We start from the raw sequence: 16,142 nt of genomic DNA on the forward strand, positions 1-16,142 counted from the left end.
TTCTGCTTTTGGGTCCTTTTAAGTGTTAAAACAGCTTTACTTAGCTTTTTCAAAAGCCATTCCCTACTAGTTTAGCACTCCTCTGAACCCCCCTCAAGTACATCCCACTTTCAGCCCAGTCCCTCCCCATAATCTAACCAGTGTTGAATGTTTGGCATAGCAGGAGACGCCAGACCCTGCTTTTGTGTCCATTCTAATTGTTGGTGCCATGCCAGTAAACTCTTCCCCTGCCCACATATACAAATTCCTGTGCCGCTGGCCTTTGTGAATCTGGAGACTGGCCCAGACCTTATCTGAGCCTCCTCTGGCACTGGGATTCCTAGATGGGCACCCCTGTGGACTTGTACTGTTCTAGTGCTTACCAGCCAGCCTCTTATCACTGCTTGCTGCCAACCAGGGGCTTAAACGTGGCAGAGGAAATTGCCCCTTGTGGTGGTGCTGGCATTTTGGTAGGTCATTATGGTACCTCTCCAGATCTCAGAGGCTGCAGCTGCCCACTGCTGACAGGCACATCACCTGGAGCCACCCATATATATCGACTTGTGGGAAACACAGCATCAGTGAGACTGATTCTGGGAAAGCTTAGGGGTGTGGTAATGGGGATTTCCAAGCATTGACTGGGTGCTGAGGTTCCAACAGCACAGCAGCTGCTCTGTTGAATTTAATGTGATGCATTTATTAAAAACCACTGACTACCATAGCTTTATTTATAAAAATGAGGGCTAATACAACATAACACTTGTTTTTAATTTAAAAAAACTAGAAAACTAGTTCCAGTTTTAAAGAAGAAATTTAAGATGGTTATTTCAAAATTAGGTGGTTATTTAAAACTCAAGTAGCAGAGCCAAGACTTGAAGCCCAGGAATAGATCCTGTAATTTTAATTCCTATGCATAAAGCCATACTGTGTCTGACCCAGTTAATTATATCATTAGCTGATAATATAGATATTTTAAAGGACTATAAAATATGAATATAATTGCTGTTCAGCAGAAGCTGAGAGGAGTCAATACCATGAACAATATTAAGAGAGGAGTTAGTGTGCATGACCCATGTGTCCTTCCAAAGCCCCAAAACCAGAAGGTACCTCCTGTTGAAAGGGCTTCTGGAATGTGGCTTGACGGCAAAAGGTGCCCACTAAGCCCCACTCCATCCATGCCTCAAAGCAAGGCAGTCGAGCAAGGAGCATTGCCAGAGTCACCAAAGGCTGATGACTAAGAAATAGAAATGATGCCGGCTGTTTGGTTTGTTAAGACCTGGGATCCACAGAGCATTATCTAGTGAAATTTGTGGCACTGACCACTAGCAAGTGGAGTCTCTAGACAGCTAACTTAGGTGAAAATGGAGCTTGTGTCACCAGAAAAGACTAAAAAATCAAGTCTAGTACATCTATGGTTGACTCAAACCAACAGGACAGAGAACTTCTGGCAATACCATCTCAAGTATAAAGTATTTGCACCCCTACCCTAGGGTCTGTCCCTACAACTCTCAGGGATAATTTTGAAGGACCCCAGATGTAGGAAATGGTACCCATGGGCACTTCCCTACTGAATAAGCCAAACTGACTACTTCAGGAGTCAGTGTAGTACAAAGGAGGGGAGTCATCAAAATGTTGGTCCTATCATTTCCCTTACCATCCCCATCCAGCACAGATCACTATGTGGGTGATCAATTACATCTTCTAAAGGTTTTTTCTTTTCGAAATTAGAAGATTTTATAATAGCTCTCTTGCTTTATCTACATCAGTGTATATTGGATATGGTACTGAGGATTAAACTTAACGTTGAGTTCATAAATTGCAGAACAGTGAGACAGTCACACCACTTGGAGACTGTGGTCCATGATCCCTGTGGGCAGCAGTCCACAGGCTATGGAAGGGCAAAGCAGTTTTCTGGCCAATTAGTCATCTCATTATATAATTATCACCATCTACATGGGTAAAGTGATAAACTACTTCATGGAAATAAGAAAGTATTTTTCTGTTTGTTAAACCCTATTGGGTAGAGCACAAAATTGAATTCTATTAAAATATAAAAGAAATGTAGATTATCTTTCTAAAATATATTGTAATTTTTTTTTTGAGATGGAATCTCGCTGTGTCGCCTAGGCTGGAGTGCAGTGGCGCGGTCTCGGCTCACTGCAACCTCCGCCTCCCGGGTTCACACCATTCTTCAGCCTCAGCCTACCCAGTAGCTGGGACTACAGGCGCCTACCACCATGCCAGGCTAATTTTTTTACTTTTTATTTTTAGTAGAGATGGGGTTTCACTGTGTTAGCCAGGATGGTCTCGATATCCTGACCTCGTGATCTGCCTGCCTTGGCCTCCGAAAGTGCTGGGATTACAGGCGTGAGCCACCGGACCTGGCCAAAATATGTTGTAATTTACAAATGATACAAGGCTTGGAAAAAGCTAACGATTTATCTTGTTCTCATTGGTGAAGCAGGGAATAATCTAAATATTCTCGTAATTTTTTCTGATTATGAAAGAAATGCTTACTGAAGAAAATGAGAAACAGAAGAGCATAAAGATAAAAATTATCCATAATCTCAAAACTTTTCTGACAGTTTTATAAAATTAGAAATGTTTGGCAAAGAATTTCTTTTTAAGACTTTCTATACCATAACTATGAAAATATCTTTGATCTGACTCAGATTAAATGAGTAAAATAGATATTGAATACTTTCTGACTTCAAGTGTTGTTTATTCTTGAATAAAAATAGCAATCCATGGTATTTTACACATTTATTCATGCAGGACAAAATCTGTATACAATTTAGGCTAAAATTAAACAATTTTTTATCTGAAACATGCAACTAAGAGGACATGCTAATTCAATTTCTCAGTAAGAAAGAAAAGGAAATCATTTTTACCCAAATGAAATGATTTTTTAAATGACTGATTTGGCCTTGTGTTTTCCTGCCAGCGTTTTTACATTTGAACAAGAGCAGGAAACGTTTTCATCCTTAATCTTTCAACTTCAGTCTGTAGTATTGAAATCTGTTCAGCTTGTTGTTTTGAAATATGTGTTAACTTCTGCTGTTGCATCATGTTTTCATACCGTTCTTTGACAATCTTTTCGCAAGTCAGTTTAGACCCTATCCCAAAAATGAAGAAGGAATTAGATTATTTATCAATACTTTCAAATACAGAAGCAGCACTCAGAATCAAACATGTGGAAGAAAGGCTGGTAGCAAAAAGGCATATGCACTTGTATGTTTATTGCAGCACTATCACAATAGCAAAGGCATGGAGTCACCCTAGGTGCCCCATCAACAGTGGACTGGAAAAAGAAAATGTGGTACATATACGCCATGGTACACTACATGGCCATAAAAAAAAGAATGAAATAATATCCTTTGCAGCAACATGGATGTAGCTGGAGGCCATTATCCTAAGCAAATTAACAGAGGAACAGAAAACCAAATGCCACATGTTCTCACTTATAAATGGGAGCTAAACAGTGGGTACTCATGGACATAGAGATGGCAACAGGAAACACTTGGAGGCCAGGCATGCTGGCTCCTGCCTGTAATCCCCGCACTTTGGTTAGCTGAGGTGGGTGGATCACTTGAGCTCAGGAGTTCAAGGCCAGCCTGGCCAACATGGCAAAACCTACTCTCTACAAAAAATACAAAAATTAGCCGGGTGTGGTGGTTCCTGCCTGTGGTCCCAGGCACTTGAGGGGGCTGAGGTGGGAGGATCACTTGAGCCCGGGAGGTGGAGGTTGCATTGAGCTGAGATCATGCCACTGCACTCCAGCTTGGGCAGCAGAGGGACACCCTGTCTCAAAAAAAAGGAAAAAAGAAAAACACTGGAGACTACTAGAGGGAGGAGGCAGGCAGGGAGGAAGGGCTGAAAAATTATTGGGTACTATGTTCAATACCTGTGTGACAGAATCATTCCATACCCCAAACCTCAGCATCACACAATATACCCAAGTAACAAACTTGTACATGTACTCCCTGAATCTAAAATAAAAGTTGAAATTATTTTTAAATGATCTATTTTTAAAGAAATGCTGGTAGCTTTTTAACTATTGTATACATTTTAGGATTACTGATTACTTTTAAAGAAACTTACAGTTGGTTAAAGAAAAAAAAACATGCTTACCCATTGCATTACAGATGTCTTTTCTCTCTGAGACAGCTACCAACTCTTCTCGTAGATTGCAGCTTAGGGTGTAATTTGCTATATCTTTTTGATTGCTGAACTTTCCAAGTTTTTTGAGTAGTTTCTTGCAGTTTTCCACATTCTTTTTGTGGGTCTGAAATTTTTGTTCCCATGATACCCCACAAAATTAATTTTGAAAAATGTGATTTATCCTATAAAGACATTATTCTTATATTTTAAATACATTATCATCATTAAGATAACATCTTACCACCATATCTGTAGTGCCTGGCATAGTAGGCACTCGAGTTATTTGTTGAAAGGTAGAATGGTAGGTTAATAAAAAATTTTAGAAAAAAAATTTTGTATATTCTTAAACTGAGAGAATATTTTAAAAGCTTGAGATTGCTTTGTTTCTAATGTATACTACATAATAAAAACTGACCATTTTTATTCAGTTATGATTAAATAAAACCTTTGCAATGCCAAGGAAAGACTACCAACACTCCCATTACATAAATCCTAACCTAATGTGAAATAGAAAATCCACTTATACTCAGATATGTCCCCAGGGGTTAATTCTAATATTAAAGGAAGTGCTTAATTTTATTTCATTGGTTACGGTTGCAAAGACACTACTTAGCAACTTCGAATTACCTCATGAATACTAGTAAATAACCAAGCTTTATTAGGGTCTAGGTAAATTCATGATTTGAAACACTATTACTTTGCTCAAATGATTTACAACTGTTAGGATATAATAACCAATGTCTTTGAGACTTACCTTATCTAAAACAGCAATGGTTTGTTCCATTATTCCAATCTGAATACTAATCAGAGCCTCATAGTTTGGTTCATTTAGGTACTTTGAGATTAAAAAAAAAAAAAAAAACCAGGTAAGGATATTTTTCTCTCTTTCAATAGATAACTTTATAAAGATTGTTTTAGTTTTGAAAGTTACTGTTTTTCGTAACAAATATCTATGTAAGTTAAGATTGATTTGGCTTGGCTGAGTGTGATGGCATATGCTTGTAATCCCAGCACTTTGGGAGGCTGAGGCAGGTGGATCACCTGAGGTCAGGAGTTCGAGACCAGCCTGACTAACACGGTAAAACCTCATCTCTGCTAAAAAATACAAAAAATTAGCCGGCGTGGTGGCACATGCCTGTAATCCCAGCTGCTCAGGAGGGTGAGGCAGGAGAATTGCTTGAACCTAGGAGGTGGAGGTTGCAGTGAGCAGAGATCACATCATTGCACTCCGCCTGGGCAAAATGAGCAAAACTCCATCTCAAAAAAAAAAAAAAAAAAAAGATTGATTAGGCTTTTGTGCCATAATATTTCCTTGTATTTAGCCATCAATATATCATGTACACTAATTATTACATCAAAGCACAAATTAAAATGCCTACTTTATTTTCTCATTCATTCAGTCATTTATTCAACTCACCAAACATTTAAGTGTTCCACTTGAGTCCCACATAACAAAGTCCTAGTTAAAGACACTGAGGGAGATACAAAGATAAATAATATGTCCTAGTCTTCATGGGAAGATGATCACATAGATATGATTGGTTGCCAGAAGACATGTAGAGTGTCATGCTAATTCAAAGGTGGTTTGTAATGAGATGGAATTTCTCCAGGCTTGGAAAATCAAGAAAGGTTTTGTGAAGGAGAAGGTGGTATTTAAACTAGACCTTGAAAAGTAGATTTGAGATGTACAAAAAAGGCAAACCAAGAAGAGCTGCTGGGAGGTGAAAACTATAGAAATGGGGCATGGCTTGGAATCCACAGAACTTGCATTAGTTTGTAGAAGTGATCGTTGAAGTTAGAAAAACAGAGGACATCACCCAGAGAGAGGTATGGAAAGAAACACAAACATAGCTAAGGGCAAAATCTTGAAGAATGGCTACATTGAAGTGTTAGAGGCAAAAGAGAAGCCAGCAAAAGAGGCAGAGTGGTATGACATGTTGGAAGAAAAATTAATTTGGGGTGATGAAAGTCAAAGGAATGGGAAATTAAGATGGTTAAATGCTACAGAGAATTGAAGGACCACTGGGTTTGACAGGAAATCCTTAGTGAGCTCTGAGTAGAATGATCCTACTAAATGGGTCATGAAGAACTGGAGGCTGCAAATGTAAACTATTGGAAGAAAAATAACTCACAGATATATTTTGAAACACTCCTGGCTTAGAATATGCTTGGTATCACAGAGGCTTCTTATTAAATACTGGTTAAATGAATAAATACATTAATGAACAAAATTAAAACTATGTAAGGGGCTAGGGAGAATTTACCTTTTGGCGATCTCTTGAAAAAAAAAGCATCTGAATATCCCAAGCCTTCTGATTTAGATCTTCCCTTTCCATCTCCATTTTCTTATGTTCCCACTCAATCTGAAGTATTCTTTTGTGTACATCTTTAGTTTCCATCATGCTAGCAATTTTCTTTTGTCCTTGAGTCTTTAAAAAAGCACATTAGATATCCATATAGTATGATTCTGTATATAGAACATAGAATATTTGAGGCTGAATGCTATTTTAGGAAGCACTTGGATCACAGAGATAATTCCATCTTCTTTTTAAGAAACAGACATTAAGGCCAGGTGTGGTGGCTCACACCTGTAATCCCAGCACTTCGGGAGGCCGAGGCAGGCGGATCACGAGGTCAGGAGATCGAGACCATCCTGGCGAACACTGTGAAACCCCATCTCTACTAAAAACGCAAAAAAAATTAGCTGGGCGTGGTGGCGGGCGCCTGTAGTCCCAGCTACTCGGGAGGCTGAGGCAGGAGAATTGGGTGAACCCAGGAGGCGGAGCTTGCAGTGAGTGGAGACTGCACTCCAGCCTGGGCGACAGAGCGAGACTCCGTCACACACACACACACAAACAGACATTAAAAAATGGCTTCTTGGGCAAAATCTGATCACTATAAAGCATGATACTCATTAAACAGAAGGGATTATAAGATACATTTAAATAGCAGAGCCAATTTACTTTATATGTCAACAATTAGGCAGGAACTTTTTTTTGCTGTCACCCAATCTACCAACCTGTATGCATTTGTATTCCTACTCATTGTCCTCACACCTGATGCTGGGTGTGGTGTCTTATGCCTGTAATCCCACTACCTTGGGAGGTTGAGGCAGGAGGAATGCTTGAGCTCATGAGTTTGAGACCAGCCCAGGCAACAGAGCGAGACCTCAACTCCATGGAAAATCAAAAAATTAGCCTGGAATAGTGGTGCACACCAGTGGTCCCAGCTACTCAGGAGGCTGAGACAGGAGGATCACTTGAGGCCAGAAGGTCAAGGCTGCAGTGAGCCGTGTTCATGCCACTGCACCCCAGCCTGGGTGACAGAGGAAGTGCAGTGGCACTTCCTGTCTGAAAAAAAGGAAGAAAGAAAATAGAAAAACAATAGTCAATCATGAAACCAAAAGTTGGTTCTTTTAAGAAATCAGCAAAATTGACAAACCTTTAGCTAGACTGACTAAGAAAAAAAAAAAGGCTCAAATTGCTAAAATAAGAAATGAAATCAAGAATATTACTACCAATATTACGGAAATTAAAAGGATTATAAGAGAATACTATGAAAATTCTACACCAACAAATTAGATAACATAGATGAAATGGAAAATTCCTAGAAACACACAAACTATAAAAACTGATTCGATAAGTAACAGAAAATTTTAATAGACCTAAAACAAGTAAATAATTGAATCAGTTATCAAAAACCTCCCCAAAAAGAAAAGCCCAGGACCAGAAGACTGATGAATTCTATCAAACATTTAAAGAAAAATTACACCAATACTACTCAAACACTTCCAAAAAATAGGAGAGGAGAGAACACTTTCTAATACATAATATGAGGCCAGTAGTACCTTGATACCAAAGCCGGAGAAAGACATCACAAGAAAATTATAGACCAATATCCCTTATGAACACATACACAAAACCAAAAACGTTCAATAAAATACTAGCAAACTGATTCCAGCAGCACATTGAAAGGATTATAACTATGATCAAGTGTCATTTATCCTAGGATTGCAAGAGTAGTCCGCATAATCAAACAATATAATATACCTCATTAATAGAACAAATTTAAAAACCCACATGATCATGTCAATTGATGTAGAAAAAAATTTGACAAAATCCAGCACCATTTAATGATAAAAACAAAATATATGCAACAGACTTGGAATAAAAGGGAACTTCCTCAACAATGGTAATGGGAATTTACAGAAAACCCATCATAACTTCATACTCAATGATAAAAGACTGAAAGCTTTCCAACTAAGATCAGGAACAAGACAAGGATGTCCCACTTTTTGTCACTTTGATTCAACACTGTAATAAAAATTCTAGTCATGGCAATTAGGCAAGAAGAAGAACTAAAAGGCACCCAAACTGAAAAGATGTAAAACAATTTCCATTCACAGATTAATGAATCTAAATATAGAGAGAAAGTCATATAGAATCCAAAAACCCTACTAGAGATAATAAATAAATTCGGCAAAGTTGCAGAGTATAAGATCAACATGCAAAAATCAATTGTATTTTTATACATCACCACTGAAAAATGTGGAAAATAATTAATAAATCAATTCCATTTACAATAATATCAAAAAGAAAAAACCTAGAAATAAAGTTAATCTAAAAAGTATGTGTACAAAGAAACCTACAAAATATTGCTGTAAGAATATAAAGATTAAATAAATGGAAAGTCATCCCATGTTCTTGGATCAAAAGACTTAAGATAGTACTCCTCAAAGGAATCTATAGATTTAATGCAATCACTGCCAAAATTTAAATGGCTTTTTTTTTTTTTTTTCAAATCCTCAAATTCATATGAAGCTGCAAAGGATCATGAATAGCCAAAACAATATTGAACACAAAAAGTTGGATGGCTAACATTTCCCTACTTCACAGAAGAAAACAGGGACTGAGGCCAGGCTCAGTGGCTGATGCCTGTAATCCCAGCGCTTTGGGAGGCTGAGGCAGGCAGATCACCTGAGGTCAGGAGTTTGAGACCAGCCTGGCCAACAAAGTGAAACCCTGTCTCTACTAAAAATACAAAAATTATCTGGGAGTGGTGGTGGGTGCCTGTAAATCCTGGCTACTCGGGAGGCTGAGACAGGAGAATTGCTTGAACCCGGGATGTGGAGGTTGCAGTGAGCCAAGATTATGACACTGCACTCCAGCCTGGGAGACAGAGCGAGACTCCATCTCAAGAAAGAAAAGAAAGAAAAGAAAAGAAGGAAGGAAAAAGAAAAGAAAAGAAAGAAAACAGGGATAAATCTTCATGACTTCAGATTTGATTCTTAGATATTTATTTATTTTATTTTTTGAGACAGAGTCTTACTCTGTCACCCAGGCTGGAGTGCAGTGGTGCCATCTCACCTCACTGCAACCTCTGCCTCCCGGGTTCAAGCGATTCTCCTGCCTCAGTCTCCTGAGTAGCTGGGATTACAGGTGTCTGCCACCATGCCCGGCTAATTTTTGTATTTTTAGTAGAGATGGGGTTTCACATCTTGGCCAGGCTGGTCTTGAACTCCTGACCTCAGGTGATCCACCTGCCTCAGCCTCCCAAAGTGCTGGGATTACAGGCATGAGCTACTGCACATGGCCTGATTCTTAGATTTAACACCAAAAACATGAGACAATCCATAGAAGGGGATAAAATATTTGCAAATTATATAAGGGTTTAATATCCAGAACATATAAAAAACTCTTATAACTCAACAACAAAGCCCAATTTAAAAATGGGCAAAAGACTTCAGTAGACATTTGTCCAAAGATATACAAGTGGTCAACAAGCATATGAAAAGATGCTCAATGTCACTAGTCATTAGAGAAATTTACATCAAGAATAAACCCACTAAGATGGCTGTAATTAAAAAGCAAGCAAGCAAAGAACAAAAAAGAGAGAAAATAACAAGTTTTGATGAGGATGCAGAGAAAGTGAAACCCACATGCTTTGCTGGTGGAAATATGAAATGGTGCAGCTACTGTGGAAAACAGTTTGCAGTGCCTCAATCAGTTAAACATGCAATGACCATATGATCCAGCAATTCCACTTCTAGGTATATATCCCCAGAGAACTGAAAACAGGTTTTCAAAAACTTGTGCATGAACAGTTATAAGCACCACAATAGCCAAAAGGTGGAAGCAGCCCAAATATTCACCAGCTGATGAATGGATAAACAAAATGTACATCCATAAAATGAAATATGATTTGGTCATAAAAGAATGAAGACTGATACATGCTACAACATGGTTAAATCTTAAAAACATGCTAAGTGAAAGAAACTGGAAAACAAAGGCCACATATTGTATGATTCCATTCATACAAAATACTAAGAATAGGCAAATCCATAGAGACAATGCAGATTAGTGGTGTCCAGGGGCTGAGGGAAGAGGTGAATGGGGAATAACTGCTTCGTGGGTGTAGGGTTTCCTTTTAGGATGATAAAAAATGTTCTGAGGCCGGGTGGGGTGGCTCACTCCTGTAATTCCAGCACTTTGGGAGGCTAAGGCGGGAGGATTGCTTAAGCCCAGGAGTTTGAGACCAGCCTGGGCAATATGGTGAAACCTCATCTCTACCAAAAAAATATAAAAATTAGCCAGGTGTGGTGGCACATGCCTGTAATTCCAGCTACTGAGGTGGGAGAATGGCTTCAGTCTGGGAGGCGGAGGTTGCAGTGAGCTGAGACCATGCTCTGGCACTCCAACCCAGATGACAGAGCCAGACCCTGTCTCAAAAAACAAAAAACAAAACAAAACAAAAATGTTCTGGAACTAGATAGAAGTACTAGCTGCACAGCTCTGTGATGTACTAATTGCCACTGACTTGCACACTTTAAATGGTTACAATAGTACATTTTATGTGATGTGTATTATACCACAATAAAAATAGCTCTAAAAAACTAAGTTACAAAGCAATCAACACACCTAGATCAGAGATGACAGGTGTTAGAACTATCAGATGGGAAATGTAAAATAATTATGACTAATTTCCTTATAGAGTACAGCATGGAACAGTGGAGAAAAGGTAACTTTATAGTAATGAAGCCTGACAAACACTACCTCAATTCAGGTGGTCAAGATTCAATAAACAGTGATGACATGTTGATAGCATGTATCCTTGAAATCATGTGCTGAGAGGGTATTTTACCTCTGTGGTCTCTGTCTCCATACTCCAGGTGAATAGTGATAAATACATCAGAGAAACCACAGTTGAGGCACATTCTACAAAATAACTGACTATTACTCTACAATAAACTGTCAAGGTCATCAAAAACAAGACAAAACTGAGAAACTGTCACTGTCTAGAAAGAAATGACAATTGGCCGGGCGTGGTGGCTCACGCCTGTAATCCCAACACTTTGGGAGGCCGAGGCAGGTGGGTCACCTGAGGTTGGGAGTTCAAGACCAGCCTGACCAACATGGAGAAACCCTGCCTCTACTAAAAATATAAAATTAGCCGGGCGTGGTGGCGCATGCCTGTAATCTCAGCTACTCAGGAGGCTGAGGCAGGAGAATCACTTGAACCTGGGAGGCGGAGGTTGCGGTGAGCTGAGATTGTGTCATTGCACCCCAGCCTGGGCAACAAAAGCAAAACTCAGTCTAAAAAGAAAAGAAAAAAAAAAAAGGAAAGACATGACAACCAAATAAAATGTATCCTGATGAGATCCTGGAACAGAAAAATGACCTTAAGTAAAAACTAAGGAAGAGTGAATAAAGTTTGTGCTTTAGTTAATAATAATGTATCAATATTACTTCAATAGTTGTGACAAATGTACCATACTGATGGAAAACAATAAAAATATAAGAAACTGGATAAGGAGTATATGAGAATTCTGTGTACTATCTTTACAACTTTTCTTTTCTTTTTTTTTTTTTTTTTGAGACGGAGTCTCACGCTGTTGCCCAGGCTGGAGTGCAGTGGCGCGATCGGCTCACTGCAAGCTCCGCCTCCCGGGTTCCCGCCATTCTCCTGCCTCAGCCTCCTGAGTAGCTGGGACTACAGGCGCCCGCCACCGCGCCCGGCTAATTTTTTTTTGTATTTTTAGTAGAGACGGGGTTTCACTGTGGTCTCGATCTCCTGACCTTGTGATCCGCCCGCCTCGGCCTCCCAAAGTACTGGGATTACAGGCTTGAGCCACCGCGCCCGGCCACAACTTTTCTAAAACAAAATTTTTGGAAAGGATAGACAACATGCATGAACAAATGGGGAATTTCAGCAGAGGGATGGAAACTGTAAGAGTTAAACAAATACTAAATATAAGTCTATCTATCTATCTATCTACAATAATATGGTAACAGATATTTTGCCTTTGATGGGCTCATTATTAGACTAGACACAGCATAAGAAAGAATGAATGAACTTGAATATAGGGCAACAGAAATTACCCAAACTGAAACATAAAGAGGACAAAGAGTGAAAAAAATGAGTATCGAATATCTAAGAGATGTGGAACAATATCAGACAATCTGACACGTGTGTAATTGGAATCCCAGTAGAAAAAGAGAGAGCAAACAGGGCAGAAGAAATATTCAGAGATAATCAATGAGAATTTTCCAAAGATAATGACAAATATCAAATCACAGATTGAGGAAGCTCAGAGAACCTCAAGAATCTCACGCACACCGCCCACCCCCCACCTAGACACATCGTGTTCAAACTGTTGAAACCAAAGATAAAAAATCTCAATGCCAGACACATTAAATTCAGAAGAACAAAGATAAAAAATATAGCAGAAACCTTATCAGAAACTATATAGATGTTCAGAAGAAAATGAACATCTTTAAAATGAAAAGAGAGAGAACAAATGAACGAACCTGGCAATCCAGTGAATCTAGCAAAATATCTTTCAACAATGAAGGTGATTAAAGACTTCTTCAGATAAAGAAAAACCAAGATAATTCATTACTAGCAGGCTTGTACTTCAATTAAGTTTAAGGAAGTTCTTTAAGCAGAAGGTAAATGATACAAGATGGAAATTTGGATCTAAACAATGAAATAAAGATCTTTTGAAATAGTGAAAATTAAGGTAAATAGAAAATACCTCTTTTCACATTTTTATTATTCTAAAAGATAATTGTCTAAAGCAAAAATAATAGCAATATGTTTTGTGTTTATAGCATTTGTAAAAATAAAATGTACAGTAGTGTTATCATCTAATTCCCAAATAGCACAAAATCCCCAAATATTTAGAAATTAAATAACACACTTTTAAATAACCCGTGAATCAAACAGGAAGTCACAACAGAAATTAGAAAATATTTAAACAAAAAGAAAATTAAAACACAAAATATTAAAATTTGTAGAATACAGATAAAATAAAGCTTATAGGGGATATTTTTTTAGGACTCAATTATACCTAAAGCTTATAGGGAAATAACATTAAATGTTAATATTAGAAAAGAAGTAAGGTCTGAAATCAACTAACCAAGCTTATCTAAGATTATCTTTGCCTGAGTAGGCTGGGCGTAACAAAACGATGTCATACTAGAATGGACATTTAGCTCTGTGATCCTTCTTGAACCTTAAAATTATGGAGGGAGCTTTTAAAAAATACTCATCCTGGGGATGGGGTCCGGGAACATTTATAAAGTTCTTCAAATGATTCTAATGTGCAACCACAGTTAGGAAACCACTGACTTAACTGAATTAAAATTACTTATGAAAATGGGAGAATAATGTAAAATATTCAATATAGCAGGCAATATGTTTTGTCTTTAAAAAAGTATAATTGGCCAGGTGCAGTGGCTCACACCTGTAATTCCAGCACTTTGGGAGGCCAGAGCAGGAGGATCACTTGAGCTCAGGAGTTTGAGAACAGCCTGGGCAACATATTAAGACTCTGTTTTTACAAAAAAATAATTTTAAAACAATTAGCCAGGTGTAGTGGTGTGAACCTGTACTCCCAGCTACTCTGGAGGTGAAGGTGGGAGGATGTCTTGAGCCCAACCTTAAGGCTGCAGTGAGCCGTGATTGTGCCACAAGACTCTAGCCTGAGGAACAAAGCAAGACCTTGAATAAAAATAAAAATAAAAAGTATAATTACCCGAATCACAGAATTCAAGTCTTCAATTATGTTCCTGTTGATGAGAATTGCATCAGAATACTCCAGCACTAGCTGGAAATTTTCTAGTTCTACTTGTCCTTGTTTAAGAAGAATTTGGATTGTCAAATTCAACTGGAATCTCACTTTCTCTTCCTGTAATCTAAATTGAAAAGCACTTCAAAGCAAGTAGTTGTAATATATTTCAAATTTCACCTATTATCTGAGAATATAAAAATCAAACATGCTGGAGATTAGTGTGGAGAATATTTTCCTGATGATGAGCTTTCCTAGAGGTCTCTCTGAAACCTCTTCCTATTGATGCAGAATTACACCTGGGTTGCTCAAAGAATGGTATGGACAGAAATACATTTATAGATTTTTACTTTAGGATTAAGAAAAGATTGTATAATTTTGACTGTAATAAAAGTAAAGTAAAAATGAAGAAAATAGAGACACTTTTAAATAACAAATCTGGCCGGGTGCAGTGGCTCATGCCTGCAATCCCAGCATTTTGGGATGCCAAGGTGGGTAGATCATCTGAGGTCAGGAGTTCGAGACTAGCCTGGCCAAAATGGCGAAACCCTATCTCTACTAAAAATACAAAAATTAGTGGTGACAGGCGCCTGTAATCCCAGCTACTTGGGAGGCTGATGCATGAGAATCTCTTGAACCTGGGAGGTGGAGCTTGCAGTGAGCCAAGATCGTGCCACTACACTCCAGCTTGTGTGACAGAGTGAAGCTCCATTTCAAAATAAATAAATAAATAAATAAATAACTCTATTAAAATTCTGAACTTATTTATTGATTTCTGGTACTATATTAAGAATATTTAATATGTAAGTTACTTAACAAATCTATTTCTGGGCAATTCATATTCCTCACTATAGCCTAGATCTAAAAATGATGTGTAACAATGAATTTGGGAACATCAGAGAAGTATTTATCGATGAGGCTATAAATATAGCCAAAAAATGAAGCAAGGACTTAAATATCTTAATCACTTAGTCAACAACAAGTTCCCCTAGAGAAAAATATATCAGTTGGCTGTGTGTCTACATGGAAAGTTCTTAGATGTCTGATTAATTTTCCACACGGTTAGCTTATATGCCTCGAGCCCCAAAGTACTGACTGGAAGAAACAGGTTCTTTGTGTTTTTATGTGGAAGGGGCTGACTTAAAACAATACTAAGATTTTTCTGAAACTTGCTTATTTGTAAGAAGAGCAACAAAACGTGGGAAAGTTCCATCCTGAATCAAGTTCTTATGTAACAAAGCACGCTTTTTAAAATGCAAATTTTAAAGCACAGTGCTGGAAGGGAGATAGCTGTAAAGCAGTCAGTAGGCCTTCTCCCGGGTGATAACACAACCTGACTTAGCCCTAATTAGACTTTGAATAGGTGAACATGAAAGAAAACTTCAAATTACAGGATGAGTTCATGGAACACTCTCTCAATCTCCTGTTGCACCTTCTCTTCCTCCTCAACTCTTTTCCGGAGGAAAGTTGCCATTTCCAATAAGTCAGCTGCTTTCTGCTTTACCTAAAGAAACCGAGCCAGAAACATGTCAGAACATATGGAGCTTCAATTTTAGACAACATACATCTTTTAACTTTTTAAACTTAAAAACCTTAACAGGTCTATCTTTCAAAGAAAGTAATAAACATTTAAATTTAAATGTCTAAAACTTACATGGCATGTAACAATTTGAACAATTTGAAAAGTATCAAATTTGCTTCTTTGTGAAAATCAAGTATGCAAGCAACTATAAATTCTTTTATATCTTATTTTTAAAATTTGTTCTCATCACTTTAAATGAAACTATAGAAACAGGTACTTTAACAAAAATATGCCAGCCTGATGCATGTGGGCACTAAATTTAGGGAATTTGGGGGAGTGGTCAAGAAGCAACAAAAGGAAGGATTCTCTTCCCAAATAAACACACTCTTAAATTTTTACTCATTGCTACAT

At 38.0% G+C, this 16,142-nt stretch overlaps 1 protein-coding gene across 22 annotated transcripts in view; it reads right to left on the reverse strand.

Annotated features, from left to right (window-relative positions):
• Positions 1 to 2,677: 2,677 nt before the first annotated feature.
• The window catches only part of CFAP43 (cilia and flagella associated protein 43), a 108,589-nt gene continuing 95,124 nt past the window's right edge, over positions 2,678 to 16,142 (reverse strand). For 15 of the 22 annotated variants that reach the window (XM_074002654.1, XM_015456654.3, XM_045361478.2 and 12 more), the window contains 6 exons: positions 15,601 to 15,713; positions 14,177 to 14,336; positions 6,405 to 6,569; positions 4,895 to 4,975; positions 4,111 to 4,264; positions 2,678 to 3,095 (listed from right to left, as the gene is read on the reverse strand). In XM_074002654.1, the coding sequence (XP_073858755.1) occupies positions 2,929 to 3,095; positions 4,111 to 4,264; positions 4,895 to 4,975; positions 6,405 to 6,569; positions 14,177 to 14,336; positions 15,601 to 15,713 (840 nt within the window). In that variant the 3' untranslated portion in view covers positions 2,678 to 2,928. Of the gene's footprint in view, positions 3,781 to 4,110; positions 4,323 to 4,894; positions 4,976 to 5,557; positions 5,613 to 6,404; positions 6,570 to 14,176; positions 14,337 to 15,600; positions 15,714 to 16,142 lie in introns of those variants that run through there. The other 7 variants (XM_015456653.3, XM_065521380.2, XM_015456652.4 and 4 more) reach the window with 7 other exon arrangements.

The sequence above is a fragment of the Macaca fascicularis genome, chromosome 9 (assembly GCF_037993035.2).
Source record: "Macaca fascicularis isolate 582-1 chromosome 9, T2T-MFA8v1.1".
NCBI classification, from domain to species: Eukaryota; Metazoa; Chordata; class Mammalia; order Primates; family Cercopithecidae; genus Macaca; species Macaca fascicularis.